Source organism: Xenopus laevis, chromosome 9_10S, assembly GCF_017654675.1.
Source record: "Xenopus laevis strain J_2021 chromosome 9_10S, Xenopus_laevis_v10.1, whole genome shotgun sequence".
Lineage (NCBI taxonomy): Eukaryota > Metazoa > Chordata > Amphibia > Anura > Pipidae > Xenopus > Xenopus laevis.
Genome location: NC_054388.1, coordinates 12,733,219 through 12,749,811, shown reverse-complemented (window position 1 = coordinate 12,749,811; position 16,593 = coordinate 12,733,219). Strand labels below are relative to the sequence as shown.

The window sequence follows — 16,593 nt, the reverse complement described above, 5'->3', positions numbered from 1 at the left end:
GTAGTAGGTGTGGTGTAGACTGGGCAACAGAATTGGGACTGGAGCTGCAGTGGGCATTAAGGCAAGGTGCCAGTCCAGGTAGTATTGACTTATGGACCAAAAATACCTGGCAGGCTCTGGGATGTACTTTCTGTTTCTCAAACTGTTACGTAAAGCAGATGGGAAGTGGCAGTGGCATAACATGAATTTATTGGGTCCCTTAACACTCACATCTTAAACACGCAGGGCACCCAATCCTTCTAGGAATCACATCAGCTGCTGGGTCAGCTGTCTTGTATTGTAACACCTCCTGCAAAGCGTTGCCTCCCTATTTATTTTAAGAAATATGTATGGGAGCTGCCATACTGCTGATACTGTATCTTATTATCATTATTTACTTACTTATACATCATTCTCATCAGTTCCTGCCCGAGATCATCTTACTCTTCTCTCACCATCTTTCTCAAATGCCCTTCTGCCTCTGTCTTGCCCTACTTATCCGCCTTACTGCCTTCATGTTGTCCTTCTGTCTTCGTCTTTACTACTGTCTTCATCTTGCCTACTGAATATTGATGGGTGAATTTATTCGGCAGGCGTAAATTTGCGGCGAATTTGCGCATTTCACTGCCGGCGTCAAAGATTTTTCAGCGCCAATTAACGGACGCCCATTGATTTTAATAGGCATCCAATGTTGCCGGTACCAACCTGCGAATCGTCGCCGTTGTCAAAAGTCCAGTGAATTTTTTGCCCGTTTTGCGAATTTCGCTGGAAATTCATGAAATTCGTTGTGAAGCAATATGGGACAAATTCGCCCATCACTACTACTGCATTATTCTTATGCTGCCGCCTCCATTTTGCCCTACTGTCTCTATCTTGCCCTACTGTCTTTGTCTTGCCCTACTGTCCCCATCTTGCCCTACTATCTCCATCTTGCCCTGCTATCTCCGTCTTGCCCTACTGTACCCATCTTGCTCTACTGTCTCTATCTTGCCCTACTGTCTTTGTCTTGCCCTACTGTCCCCATCTTGCCCTACTGTCTCCATCTTAGCCAAATGTTTCCATTTTCCCTACTGTCGCCATCTTTCACTACTGTCTCCATCTTGCCCTACTGTCTCCATCTTAAATACTGTTTCCATCTTTCCCTACTGTCTCTGTCTTAACCAACTGTTTCCATCTTAAACAACTGTTTCCATCTTGCCCTACTGTCTCCATCTTACCCTACTGTCTTCGTCTTGCCCTACTGTCTCCATCTTGCTCTATTATGCTTACTGTACCCTACTCTTCCTACCTAAAACTGCTGCTTTGTATGTATATACCATGAGCAGGGCCCGGGTCAGGGACCTGGTGAGCTCAACATGAATTCGTACATACTACACACCACATATTGACCCAATAATCTGTCTTTAGTAGCATTTAAATATGATGGGTGTAGTTTGGCAGGAGGTAAAGCAAAGATCTCCAAGGAATTACCAATACTGTTAGTGTGGTGTATGATATAAGGTACAGTAGTCAGCAATGTGCATATGGTGTAAAGAGCAATGGCCAGCAGTGAGTATATTGTATAATTGACCTTACATTTGTGAAATGGCCCAGAGACAAACTGCAAAAGTATGCGCTGCTCAGTGGACACTGTGTGTTTCACAACGTGCGCTGCATGGCTCCCAAATTCTTGGCTAGGCACAGTTTTTTTTTTTTTACTAAACAACACAGCTGTTGAAATTCAGTGTCCATAGTAACAGTTCTTTGCTCTACATTCAGCACCATGGACAGCATTCATAGCAGTGCCCAGGACTGGCAATAAACTCCTTCTGGGGTGTCCTATCATTGTATCCCATGTGCAGTACCTCATATTTGCTTATGGGACACAGGGACAAAAACATGTTTTATCGGTGTTTTGTACTAGTCTTGATAGCTTTGTCACTTACAGACACATGTAAGCAAAATTAACCACTAGATGGCATTATAACTGTGAAAGAGGGTCTGTCTTGATAGATATAGGGATTGGCAGGCTGGCAGCACTAGATAGCTGATTAATATACAGGGATAGAGACAAAAGGTAAGTGTTGGAAGGGTTACTGTCTGCTCTCATTTCTCTATAGAAATAGGGATTGGTAGCACTAGATAGGTGCCTAATATATTAGGAGAGAGACAAGAGGAAAGTGTTGGAAGGGTTACTGTCTGCTCTGCTCTCATTTCCCTACAGAAATAGGGATTGGTAGCACTAGATAGGTACCTAATATATAAGGACAGAGACAAGAGGAAAGTGTTGGAAGGGTTACTGTCTGCTCTGCTCTCATTCCCCTACAGAAATAGGGATTGGTAGCACTAGATAGGTGCCTAATATATAAGGACAGAGACAAGAGGAAAGTGTTGGAAGGGTTACTGTCTGCTCTCTCTCATTTCCCTACAGAAATAGGGATTGGTAGCACTAGATAGGTGCCTAATATATAAGGACAGAGACAAGAGGAAAGTGTTGGAAGGGTTACTGCCTGCTTTGCTCTCATTTCCCCTACAGAAAATACGGATTGGTAAAACTAGATAGATTCTTAATATATAACATTTTATGTTGTTTTTTGAAAACTTAATATGATAAAAAAAAAGCTCAGTCCGACATGCAACTGATGGTACAAATATTGCTGACAATCAAGGAAGGTGTTGGAAGGTTTACTGCCTGCCCTGTCTCATTTCCCCTACAGAAATAGGGATTGGTAGCACTAGATAGGTACCTAATATATAGAGACAGAGAAAAGAGGAAAGTGTTGGAAGGGTTACTGCTTGCTCTGTTGTCATATTCTTACAGAAATAAGGATTAGTAGCAGAAGATATGTGCCAGATACATAGTGACAGAGACAAATAGAATGTGTTGGAAGGGTTTCTGCCTGCTCTGCTTTAATTCAAAAGCTTTGGACAGTTTGTCCAATCAACTCAATGGACCAATCTGATTCGTATTTACTATTTTGTTGACCTCTGTATTTTGTGAATTCGGTTCCAGCCAGTTCCCTGTATTATTGCACTTCTTTCCTTTGTTCACACAATACAGACGCACAACATGAAATCGCCCACGTTGCACTCTGTCCCTTGTTTTTCAGAGCAGAGTTATTCCTATCTGTTTGACTGCCAGCTGAGTTCATGATACTCAAAGCCGGTTTCTTCCCTATTGACAGCAAGGGCCAGAGCTAAAAGAGTAAATATTTATAGAGTTAAAAGTTAAACGGGAAATCAGAAAACCATAGACTGATTGTCACTGACTGATTGTAAGCTCTTGGCTTCAGGCCTGCCCTTTACCCCCTGTTACTTATCAATCGTATATATCAGTAGTTTATTTAATTTCTCCAGCACTGAAATGAGTGATGCAATATAAGGTTAGATTATAGCTGGCTCCTAGCCAGATCTGTACTGGTCTCTGATTTGTTGCAGCTCACACCCCTCTCCTGCCCCTGGTTGCTTAACCCTTACACTGCTCTATACATCGCTTACACGGCTCTAAGTATGCATAATCCAACCTACCTATCCACAGCCTTTATTTGGGTGGGTGCTTCTTTACATGGGGAAGTATCATTAGATAAAGTAGAACTGTCCAACATCTGCAGGGCATCAGGCTGGTTAAGCATTGATATAAAGCAGTGGTCCCCAACATGTTGAGCATCAACACCTTGGATGTTGCTCCCAGTGGTCTCAAAGCAGATGCCTAATCTTAAATCTCATATTCTTCTGCCTCTATATAGCCATTTAAACCTGCTATGTAGGGATGTAGCGAACTGCCGATTTGGTGTTCGCGAACACCGGCAAAAAATGCGAACGTTCGCGAACAGTTCGCGAACTTCGAACACCCGCTAAAATCGTTCGAATCGAACGATCGAAGGATTTTAATCGTTCGATCAAACGATTTTCATTCGAATCGAATGATCGAAGCATTCGATCGAATGCTTTTCATTCGTTCGAATGCTTACAATCGTTCGAACGAATGGAAATCGTTCGATTTTTAGCGGTCGAAGGAATTCGAATGGTCGAATGGTCGAACGATTTGTATTCGAATCGAACGCGAACTCAAAATGCGAACGTCGCGCGACGTTCGCGAACATTCGGCGGACGCGAACGGTCGAAGTTCGCGCGAACAAGTTCGCCGGCGAACAGTTCGCTACATCCCTACTGCTATGCCCCTACTCTTTCTGCCTATCATTGTTCTTCTGCAGAACTCCGCACTATGGGGGGCCCATTAACACCCCTTAAAGACACACTGGCAAACCGTAGTTGAACCCCAGCAGGAGGGCCGCCATTAATTTTTCGCTGTATGTATAATCTATATTAGGTAATAAGAGAAAATTGCTTTATGCTCTATATAAAAAGTGCTGAGTCTCCTGGTGTCCAAATGTCACTGGGTATTGGGAAGAGCCATTCTCATGTGATTTAAAGAAAATTAGTGAACTGGCTCCTTATAAAAACTGACCCTATTGTGTGTGGCTGTGATAGCGACCTTGAGCCGGGACTGATGGAAATGATATATAATCTCTGTACGGCACTGCAGGACATGTCAGTGCTATATAAATCAATAAAAAAACCATAATATGCAGTGTCTGTGCAGAACAAAGCATGTTTAAAGGCTAAATAATCCTAGTGTCAGGAGTGCAAGCCAATGGATCTTCCTTTCTTGCTGAAGGTGGGTGGGAGAACGTGTTTCCACAGATGGGGGGAAACACGTACAGAGCGTTCTACTTGGTTGCCTAAGTTGGCACAGCAGGTTCTTTGAGCCGAGTGACCCAGAGTTTTATTTAAAAGATTCAATATGTGGAAATGGTAAAAAAGACAAAATACAAAGGTTATAGTTGTACAATAGTAATATCCTACAATTCAGCAGCATCTTTCTTCATTGTACCCTGCCTCTCCCATCACTCACTACTGTATCCCCACTGCTTTCCTCCAATATGTCTGTCCAGAAGTATAAATGTAATATAAGTATATTCAGATTTGGCTTAACACGCAATTACTGTGACCTTTTAATTGGTGAATCTTTTCCTTTATTGGTGGTGGTTATAAATGTGATCTTTGAAGGGAGGTGCTTGAGCTTCTGATGAAGTGACGTATTGGTCACGAAACGCGTCAAGCTACTCTCCCTGCCCTCGTGTACAAATTGTTTTATTTGGATTAATAAAGACGAAGTTTTAACCTACTTTGGGTTCCACCTCGAATGAATCTGTTTCCCGGTTGCCATCTGCTTGCCTGCACCCCGTGAGACAGAAGTATAAATGTGCCTACAGCCCTATTGAGTACAGTGTTTGTATGTCTGTCCAGCAGACTTAATGGGCACCTGTTATCCCCCCCAATAGTTTCCTCCAGCAGAGTTGTAGGCTAATCGATCTCCCACTCCATTTGGGGCAAACAAAAGTCCTTTAAAAAAATAATATCCATTGTGAGTGCGGGGTCACCTGCACCAGGAGGGAGCTAAGAGCAAACTTAGGGGGCTATTCCTGCTGAATTGGGCTCAGTACAGGGGAATACCTATGCTGCGATAGTTTTATGTTATCTCCCTGTACAGACTATGAGCAAATTTAGGGGCTGTTCCTGCTGAATTGTGCTTAGTACAGGGGAATACCTATGCTGCCATAGTTTTATGGGATCTCTCTGTACAGGCTATGAGCAAACTTAGAGGGATGTTTCTGCTGAATTGTGCTTAGTACAGGGGAATACCTATGCTGCCATAGTTTTATGGGATCTCTGTACAGACTATGAGCAAACTTAGGGGACTGTTCCTGCTGAATTGTTCTTAGTACAGGGGGAATACCTATAGTTTCATGGGATCTCTCTGTACAGACTATGAGAAAAATTAGGGGGCTGTCCCTGCTGAATTGTGCTTAGTACAGGGGAATACCTATGCTGCCATAGTTTTATGGTATCTCCCTGTACAGCCTATGAGTAAACTTAGGGGGCTGCTCTTGCTGAATTGTGCTTAGTACAGGGGACTATCTATGCTGCCATTCACGTGAATGTATGGGACTGTTCTTGCAGAAATGTAATTAGTAGGGATTGTTTCTACTGTAGCGTTTTCAATGGTCACATCTTTCATCTCTGAAAAAGAAGAGGCAATAAGTAAATTAAGCAAGCCCAGACAATGATAGAGGTAAGGCTGAACAAATCGTAACAGGTTCTAGATGTTTATATGTTGAATGTATACACCCATTAATTAGCACTTTTAACACGTGATAATAATAGATTGAATTAAAGTAAGAAGAAATTGATAAAGCATATATCTCTAAATATTTCCAATTAGACAGCCACAAAGCAAACATGAAGGATAAAGAGAAAGTGTCCTTGAATTGCTACAAATTGCTACATAATAATAATAATAATAATAATAATAATAATAATAATAATAATAATAATAATAATAATAATAATAATAATAATAATAATAATAATAAATTGTAGCAGCAGCTGGGATGTCCGCTTGTTACATTTACAGGTAGAAAGGATTTAATCTGCTTCCCTCTGTAATCAATAGCCCCTGGGGTAGAAAGTGCAGATAGATATTGATTTATGGGGATAGTTGTTTGTGGGCACAATTTCATTAATGAGGCATTAACCAAGCCTAAAAGTTGAATTTACAAACAACTGCCCTTTAGTATAGAGATGGTTATAGCTTCTCAGATCATTGAGTTTACAGCAAGGCAAATATTTGCTTTATTGAATGTGGAGTGCAAGCAGATATGTAAGTGAGCCAAGATCTGTGCAATGAAAGAGTATTGCTTCATAGATTGACATCAGCGAGCGAGAAATATCCATAAATAACAGGGGTGTATTTAATGAGAGTCTGCCTGTAGACTGGCTGCAAGGACTACTAGTATTGCAACAAGCTATTGACAACATATTCAACTAGTATTTAACTTTCTTACAACAGAAATTGGTCTTCAGCAACATGTTCCTATAGTTTGATGCTGCACTTACTCCATCCTGACACTCTGACCATGACCACGGCTAATGTTACCTGAGCCCAGGGAGACGAATGTTAGTCATGTTGGGCTCATTCCAGTGTAATCTTTCTATTGGCTGGAGTTCTGTTCACAACTGTGTAAAGCTGGCCCTACATTTGGATTTATGAACCTGTCCGATTGATATCTGGGAGATTTTCAGCCAGACGGCAGTCTAGGAAGCCTGTAGGAGGGCCAACCTTTTATTGGCCTGTGTATGGTCCTCTTTAAAGGAGAAGGAAAGGTTAAAACAATGTAAGCCTCATCAGAAACGATTATACACAAGTAAACCCTCAAAGTAATGCTGCTCTGAGTCCTCTGTCAAAAAAACCCCACCACATTTCTTTCCTTCTATTGTGTACTCTGTATCTATTGTGCTTCTGTATCAGACTTCCTGTTTTCGCTTAAACCTCCAGGGCTAGGGCTTGAGCATGCTCAGTTTGCTCCTCTTCCCCTCCTCCCTCCCTGCTGTAATCTGAGCCCAGAGCTATAAGTGAGCAGGGAAAGGTTAAGGCAGGAAGTGACGTCACACCAAGCTAATATGGCAGCTGGCCCGCGCCCCCTCAGGGCCCCTCGGCAGCCTGTGCGCCACTGACAAATGCGGGCCGTACAGAGGGGGCGGGGCCCGGCTCCGCATCACGCACCAGGGCCCGCCCCCCTCTAGTTACACTACTGTATCCACTTGTAGTAAAATAACTCGAAAAGTGGCCCAGGTGCTCCATCCCCAAGCCCTCAGCTCAGGGGAGCGGATAATCCGTATACAATGTTGAGAAGGTTTAGGCAACATATAGATCAGACGAAAAAACGTTGGTTTAAAAGTAGAAAAAATCTTTATTCAAACCGTCATCTCCAGCCTTACGCGTTTCGTGTCCAAAGACACTTTGCCATTAGGCCTATGACTAAGTGTCTTTGGACACAGAACGCGTAAGGCTGATTTGAATAAAGATTTTTTTCTACTTTTTAAACCAATGTTTTTTTATCTGATCTATACTGTATATAGCCCTCTTTAAGCCCTTTGTACGTCTGGGGTTTTCTGTATTACTAGGTTTAATGTTAAATTTGCACTAGAATTTGCATTGTGTATGGCCATTGTTTCACTTTTGGTCATTGTATGAAGTCTAATGATGGACCTTAATTATAGACCAGCAAGGGATGATTCGATTTTAAACAAAAAGGACAGCATTGGTAATATTTACAAGATATCCTGATACACCCTTGTAAAAAGGTAGATGGCAGTTTTTATTTGATGGGTGCTGGATAAAGTCTCCCCACCCCCCACACTGAAAATTCCAAGAAACAAACTCTTTTTTTTTTTTTATAAAAATTGTATTGAAATTTCACATTGAACAAAAACAGGTACAATAGAACATATACCATAATGTATAGGATATAAAAAGTTGATATACAATTTTTGTATATTTAATTTAAAAAAAATTCCTAATTGTCTAGTATATTACTTGCCCTTTCTCCTCCTCCTCGGCTTCCTCTGAATTACACAGCCAAAGAGTTTTTCACACTCTTCCTCATTCATATATTTATTTTTAGCTTTATTGTGTCCCCTTTGTATGAATTCATTGTTTCAGTGATGATTTGCATTGACTCACAAGTCTTATTTCACTAGATGAGGCACACACTAAACCCTAAACTCTTGCACTGTACATTCACACTAAAAAAACTCTCCTACCAAAGGAAACAGAAGGTACACATCAACACGAAAGTGCTTTACAGTAAGACAGTGTTCCTAAAAATACAGTACAAGGGGTCTACCCTACTAATCTGATTTGATCCCCACATAGTGTAATCACCCCAGAGGACTGTGATTGAGTAAGGAAGACAAAATAATTTTATCCTAAACTTCTACTCTAAAACGATTTGTTCACAGCTTATATAATAGTGACCCAACCATCACCAATTATAATACACTATGCCAAGGCTGCCGGCATGCTGCCCACTTCTATTTTAGAAAGTCTAAGACCTAAGTCAGATCCTACCACTCTTGTTCACAATTGCTTAAGCCTTTCCACTAATGAAGACAACTCCCTTTCAATCTCATAAGGTAGATCAGCATTGACTTGGTCATCTAGATATTTTTTAATGTCCTTCACTTCCTCTTCCCAGAATTCCTTAGATATTTCAAAAAGTTCTTCCATGTTGACATCACCAAGTCCTTTCAGATTCAAGGCACCTTCAGCCGGGATGAAGCCGATGGGCGTCTCTTTGGCGCAGTCTTCTCCATTGATCCTTTTGAACATCCACTCGAGGACGCGAATGTTCTCCCCATAGCCTGGCCACAGGAAGTTGCCTTCTTTGTCTTTACGGAACCAGTTGACGTGGAAGATCTTTGGCAGCTTGGTGGATGGATAGTGTTCCATGCTGAGCCAGTGAGCAAGGTATTTCCCAAAGTTGTAACCAAAGAAAGGTCTCATGGCAAATGGATCATGCATGATAACCTTGCCTGTTAAGAAATGTTAAGTTTTGTTAGACATTTTTCCTTTCATATTGTTATCTAAATAGACCTCATTAGGCCTGAATAATGCATCCTAGGCTAATTCAGTTGTTATAGGAATGCCAGCCATCTCAAAATTTCCTGGCTGCTCCATTTCAAAACTACCACTTGAGCCCCTGGTACCTCATCCAACTTTGATTTGTCAATAGGAACATATGAATTTGCATAATCTGAACAAACTTTTTCATTTTTAGGGAGGAATGCAGATCTGTGATATGCATTTACCTTTATGTTCAGCTGCCGCCGTTGCTTCAGACCTCATTGCAGATCCAACAAAAACACCATGTTGCCAACTCAAAGCCTCATAGACCAGTGGCACACCTGTGTATCACCAGAACAGGAGCATTAAAGAAAGGTTTGGAAACACATTCAAAAATTGCAACTTCTGTATTCTTTTTGAAGTCTGAAAATTAAAGGGGTGGAATAATATGGAATTGAACCCATGACCTCATTCTTTCCTAGGTTATTGGTTTAAGTCTCACTAGGGCACTGTCTATGTGGGCAACCAAACTTTATTTTACTCATTACTTCAGTCTTCAGCCGACAGGGGGATTCTGGGAACTGTGAAACAGATAAAAGACTGCAGACTGGATTGCAAATATGGGGGTCCCAAACAAATCACTGCTCCTGGTACAGTTTTTATAGATTCATATAGCAGAAACCCTAAGGTGATATGTAATATAGAAAATATAAAACACTAACCTGCTGGCCTACGCCCTCCAAAAATTAAGCCCTCGATGGGTACACCTTCCTGGGACTCCCACTCAGGGTCAATGATTGGGCACTGGCTTGCAGGTGTGCAGAACCTGGAGTTAGGGTGAGCACAAGGTTCCCCTAGAAGAGAGAGAAGAAATGTATATAGGATAAAATATATATTATTTATATGCATGGGTTTCTGGGAGTTACAGTTTAGCCACAAACCTAGAGGAGAAGGTTAAAGAGATCATGGCAAAGCCAACCCTTCCTATTTGTTGAAGTGCATGATGGATATGCTTACCATTCTCTGGGGTCCATTCCTTGTTCTTCCAAGAGGTCAAGGTGACTCCTGGATCCAAACACTTGTTAATGCCCTCCCAATAAATGCCTCCATCACTGGTTTCTCCCACATTGGTAAAAATTGTGTTATTTCGAATGGTCTCCATGGCATATGGGTTTGTCTTTGCAGATGTGCCAGGTGCGACCCCAAAAAAGCCATTTTCTGGGTTGATGGCCCTTAGGTTTCCTACAGATCAATATCAAGTGAGAAAAGTGTCAGGCCACCCGTTGGAAAAATTACTGTATGGAAAATACATGTCAGAGGCTTAATCAAAAATACCCTGGAGGTTGGCATGTACATCCCTGTGCCTAAATATTAGTCTTAAAGTATAATTAATCAGTTATACGTACCATGTTCATCGAACTTCATCCATGCAATGTCATCTCCGACACATTCAATCTTCCAGCCTGGAACTGAAGGCTTCATCATAGCAAGATTTGTTTTCCCGCAGGCACTGGGGAATGCTGCCGCAAAATACTTCTTCTCTCCTTGAGGATTGGTGATACCCAAAATCTGCAAAGAAGCATCCAAACTGTGATGGTCACTGTCATATGGTTTTGTCAGAACTTAAACTATTTGGTGTGGGTATCAGATAGGATCTGTGCCACTGTGATATATTGTTTAAAGACAGCTAGAATCTCAGCCATAAAGCTGGGCAGGACTTACTGAGAGAAAGGACTACAACATGACTACAGTTTTACAAGGAAGGTTCCTCTTACCAGCATATGCTCAGCAAGCCACCCTTCTTCTTTGGCGATTCGGCTGGCAATTCTAAGGGCAAAGCACTTTTTCCCCAGCAGGGAGTTTCCTCCATAACCACTTCCAAAGGAAATAATCTCTCTCTGTTCGGGTATGTGGGCGATGAGAGTCAGCTCAGGATTACAAGGCCAGTTGTTTACTAGAGGTTCTAGATGGATGAAATGGAAATTAGTGATGTGGGACAAGAAGGACAAGATGTAGACTGTAGGAGAAGTTGGAGACTGTAGAAAAAGTTGGAGACAGCAGGACAAGATGCAGACAGTAGGAAAAATTGGAGATGGTAGGAAATGTTGGAGACGGTAGGGCAAGATTACTAGAGTCCTTCAGTTGCTGTTGAAGTACAATGTCAAGTGGCTGTTAAAAGTCATGTTGGGAGTTCTGGGAGTTGTAGTATATTGTATAATAACATTTTGGGGGATACAGGTCAGACACTTACTTTTCAGGGGAAGAGGACAGCCAACAGAATGTAGACACTTCACAAATTCTCCATCCCCCAGAGTCTCCAGGACAGCCGTTCCTATCCGAGTCATGATTCTCATGCTGGCCACCACATATGGGGAATCAGTCAACTCAATCCCAATCTTGGACAGCGGGGACCCGATTGGCCCCATGCTAAATGGGATGACGTACATTGTGCGACCTGTGTATACGAGAGGAAGAAAAGAGAAATAAATACAAATATGGTAGCTTCCACATATATGGAAACATTTCCAGTGAGAAGGTATGTAGCGCTCACCTTTCATACAACCAGGGAATCTGGATTTAAAGGCTTTTTTAAAGTCCTCCTCTGACATCCAGCGCCCCAACTGGCTCTGCCCACTTTTAGCCAGGGGTACGGTGTCTCTCTGTTCCTGAGTGACAATCACTGTCTTACTTTCAATCCTCGCCACATCCTGTGGATCTGTCCGTGCCAACCAGCTGTACCAGGGGGGAGAGGGCATACATCTGTGAGCACTGCCTTATTCTGATATATCTATATATAACATGTGAGAACTATACAGAGAGATAGATAGACAGATAGACAGCTAGATACAGACAGATAGATGGTTAGCTAGATAGTGATGTGTAGCTTATATATAGAGAGAAAAAGAAAGAAAGAAAGAAAGAAAGAAAGAGAAAGAAAGAAAGAAAGAAGATATTAATGGATAGGTATGTAGATATGAGTTAGTCATATATATATATATATATATATGTATAGCACCCACTTACCAGTTCTTGTACTTATGCAGTCTGGTGATCATGCCAGTTTCCTCAATCAGTTGGAGAAGCTTCTTATTCTCCTCCTCGGAGCCATCACAGATATGGATATAGTCTGGCTGGCAGATCTTGGCATTAGTGAGGATATAATTCTGTACTGTGGGGCTGAGCATATTCAGGCTGCCCTGTTTCACTGTGCCAGTGATCTGCAGCTCTGCCTGTATCTGGTAAAGCATGGTGGGGTCTATAGACTCTGTATAGGGTGGAAACAATATATCCATGTGAGTATATTCTTCTTACTCTCCTGAAAGAGCTGATCTATCCAGTGTAGCAAATAAACAGCACACTGTACTGGTGGAACACTGTTGTTCACTAGTTCTTTGTGGATACCCCAGTTTTCCAACATACACTTAGGGGGTTATTTATCAAGGCCCGAATTTATCTCAGTATTTCTAAAATCCAACTTCGAGCAACTCAGAATTCCCGAATGGACCTTATTTATGAAGAAAAAAGCCAGAAAAAATAGGGTTAGGCAAAACTCCAGAGCTTTCCCGAGTTTTTTGCTCAGAAACCCCCGAAATCATCGGCTATCAGTACAGACATCAGCGCAGAAACTGGGACCTTCGCCATTGACTTATACAGGACCTCGAGAGCTTTTAGATGCCTGGGTTTCGGATTCAGGGTTTACATACCATTGGAAAAATTTCGGATTTTTTTTTTAGGTCCAAAAAATCTGAATTTTTTCGGATTTCGGGTATTCGGAACTTAATAAATAATCCCCTTTGACTTCTAATTTGTATTTAGATTTCTTTTTTCTAAAAGTTGAGGTTTCTTGATTTAACTGCACCTTGGTTGGCATATTTAGCAGAAGGTGAAATAATAGTGTTTTGCAGTGTTGTTTTTTTGTAACAATATATTCATTTATAAACATAATATTATATACAGTATAGGAAAGTCCAATAAAAAGAAGCAACTTGAAGTCAATAATATAAATATATACCAATAATAATTAATACATTATCAATAATTGAACCATTCAGACATATAGTTGTAGATACTCACTGTAGATTCCTTCACCTTAGGAAATAGGATTTCTTCTTTCTTCTAGGAAAGAATTCTCTACTTATTGTTTCCTCTTTCTCTTCTTGTGATGCCAGTAAGGATTCCATCTACTTAAATAGTCTAAGCCCCGCCTCCCCCACACTGCCCCTCCCTCCCTTTTTTCTATCTTTTTTTTTAACTTAGGGGAAAAAACAGCTCTTGTAAATTTGCCCCAACGTCATTTCACTGTCCTGTTCCCAGAGGCACAAACATGCTTTGTCACAGCAGATATTTTAAAACAACAAAATTCCTTTAAGAGTTTAATGATTTAACAAGTGACAGGAGAGGGTACAGGCAGTGCTTAGGCTCATTATCACCTTGTTGTGACACTAATAGCCTTCCAGGGGAACACTGCAGCCAAAGTTCTGCTGGCCACAAACAAAAATCATAAATCAACACTTTTAAACTCAAATGGCTCTGGCAAAATACAATCTGCTGATCCAGGGAAAATGTGCTCTTGTTACGTTGACTTGTACAGCACCATGATACATGGTAGGGAAGGTGTAATAATGCAACCAGAATTCTTCCAGTGCTTGCAGTTCTTACTCTTCTTTCACCAGATTACCATACTGTCTCCATTTTGCTCTACTGTCTCCATCTTGTCCTACTGTCTCCGTCTTACCCTTGTGTACCCACATTGCCTGGCTGACCTTATCTTGTGCAATTTTCACCATCTTGCCCTACTGTCACCATCTTGGCCTACCATCTCTATATTGCCCTTATTTTACCAAATTGCTCTACTGTCTCCATCTTGCCCTCTTGCCTTCCTGTCCCCACATTGCCCTACTGTCTTTATCTTGTCCTACTTTCTCCATCTTTCCCTACTGTCTCTATCTTGCCCTCTTGTACCCATATTGCCCTACTGACTTTATCTTGTCCTACTTTCCTCATCTTTCCCTACTGTCTCTATCTTGCCCTCTTGTACCCATATTGCCCTACTGACTTTATCTAGTCCTACTTTCTTCATCTCGACCCACTGTCTCTATCTTTCTCTTCTTTCACCATATTACCATACTGACTCCATCTTGCTCTATTGCCTTCATCTTGCCCTACTGTCTCCATCTTACCCTTGTGTCTCCATATTGCCCTACTTACTTTATCTTGTCCAATTTTCTCCATCTTGCCCTACTGTCTCTATCTTTCTCTTCTTTCACCATATTACCCTACTGTCTCCAACTTGCTGTACTGTCACCATCTTCTTCTGTCTGTCTCCATCTTGCACTACTGTCACCATCTTGGCATACCATCTCTATCTTGCCCTTGTTTTACCAAATTGCTCTACTTTCTCCATCTTGTCCTACTGTCTCTATCTTGCCCTCTTGTACCCATATTGCCCTACTGACTTTTCCTATTTTCTTCATCTCGACCCACTGTCTCTATCTTTCTCTTCTTTCACCATATTACCATACTGTCTCCATCTTGCTGTATTGTCTTCATCTTGCCCTACTGTCTCCATCTTATCCTCGTGTTCGCATATACTTTATCCAATTTTCTCCATCTTTCCCAACCCAACCCCACTCTTCCTAACTACAACTGCTTTACTGCAGTGCCCTTCTGTAAGCAAGGACTTGGGCAGTCACTTTTATTTGAACCCTGGTAATGGCAGTCCTCTCCCTGTAGTGGAAGGGAGTAAGAGTAGAATATGGTCTAATTGTAAATTGTATAAAACAGATTCTGCTCAGCAGTGCACCAGGGCCCAAAGGTGCAGTTCCTTAATGGTGACCAACCTAAATGCAGGAGTCCTGGTAAGTACAACAGGTTCATCGAGGAATCTCAGATCAGTACATGAGATTCAATATCCAAGGAGGATACAACACATTCAACATTTAACATCCCCTGCCCATTGTGCCATGACACTGGCTGGTTCTATGCACACAGCTACAGGACAGGTGAGAACTCAGAAGTTGTTGTGTAGAAGTTGCACTTTCTTTGCCCTAACCAAACCTGCAGTGGCTGAACTGATTGCAGAGCAGTCTTTTGGCAACTGAATCAATTGCTGACAGACTTGTAAGTACTTAAATTCATTATTAACTCAGCACATGTTTAACAGACTGCTGTAGTAGCTGGTGAGTATCTGACAAGGAGAGAGTATCAATGCTGTACAAGGAGAGAGTATCTGACAGTAAGAGCGTTATAGAGTTTACAAGAAGTATCAGTGCTATACACAGTGGTGTAACTACAGAGCAGACTGATATTCAATTGTGACCAGCAGAATCTCCCCAAAAATGTAGCTTTCACTCAGGCTCTGGACTGGGTTCTGACAATCACTGGGATAATGGAATCACTAAGGTTTCAGATCCTGCAAAAAGTGCCTGGAATCCTGATTCGGGGGCACTCCAAGCAGAAATAATGAATCCCAAACCTTGCCAGTTTGCCCCCTGGGCAGCATAGGTGCCTTTGGTGATAGAAATCTAATACTCGTTTTATTCCTAGACAATCAATTCGAATTAACTGAGTTTCCCAATGTTGTTTTTTTCTGCAGCCAACAGAGCGCTGACAGGACTCATTCACCTTTGGCCCAGTTGAAACTTGATGCAAGAGGGCCCGGCTGTTACTTTGCCCAGGCAGAGGGGCCAATTGTGACATCAAGGGGAGGATGGGCCAGGGCTGCAGAACATACAGGTAGGCCCAGTCTGCTTGCAGCCAGCTGATTGGACGGGACATGGAGGCTCGTTAAAGGAGTGTGGCTGCTATTGCCAAAAAAGTTCTGCCTGATAAAAGGCATTGCCTATTGCTTGACTGTGCTGTTCTGCTCCTTGTCTGCCGGGTAGCTGCGCCCTGCTACATGCACCTCTGTAACAGGACATTATTAGCAAGGATTTCTTAATGAAATAGAATAAAAAATAATGCCTTAGATGATTGCAGGCTTCAGCAAACAAAAGGTTAACTGGGGCATTTGAGTGGGGCTCTTATTAGTGGTATTTGCATAGAAGCAGCTTATTGGAGAGTCACAGCTAGTTGCTGTCCTATATAAAGCGGTTTTACCTGCACCCCCCTGGGTTTCGCTTTTTATCTGTTCAGCCTCAGTGGAGTGCAGGAGTAAACACACTGAA

General features: G+C 41.9%; 1 protein-coding gene across 1 annotated transcript; it reads right to left on the bottom strand.

Moving 5' to 3' along the window:
* Window positions 1-8,245: 8,245 nt before the first annotated feature.
* Window positions 8,246-13,579, bottom strand: pck1.S (phosphoenolpyruvate carboxykinase 1 S homeolog). The gene is given in 10 exon segments (NM_001086477.1): window positions 8,246-9,396; window positions 9,673-9,768; window positions 10,150-10,281; window positions 10,445-10,669; window positions 10,834-10,996; window positions 11,203-11,390; window positions 11,679-11,882; window positions 11,979-12,160; window positions 12,452-12,692; window positions 13,502-13,579. Coding segments are annotated over 9 exon segments (1,869 nt in total). The 5' UTR covers window positions 12,676-12,692; window positions 13,502-13,579; the 3' UTR covers window positions 8,246-8,941.
* Window positions 13,580-16,593: the final 3,014 nt, after the last annotated feature.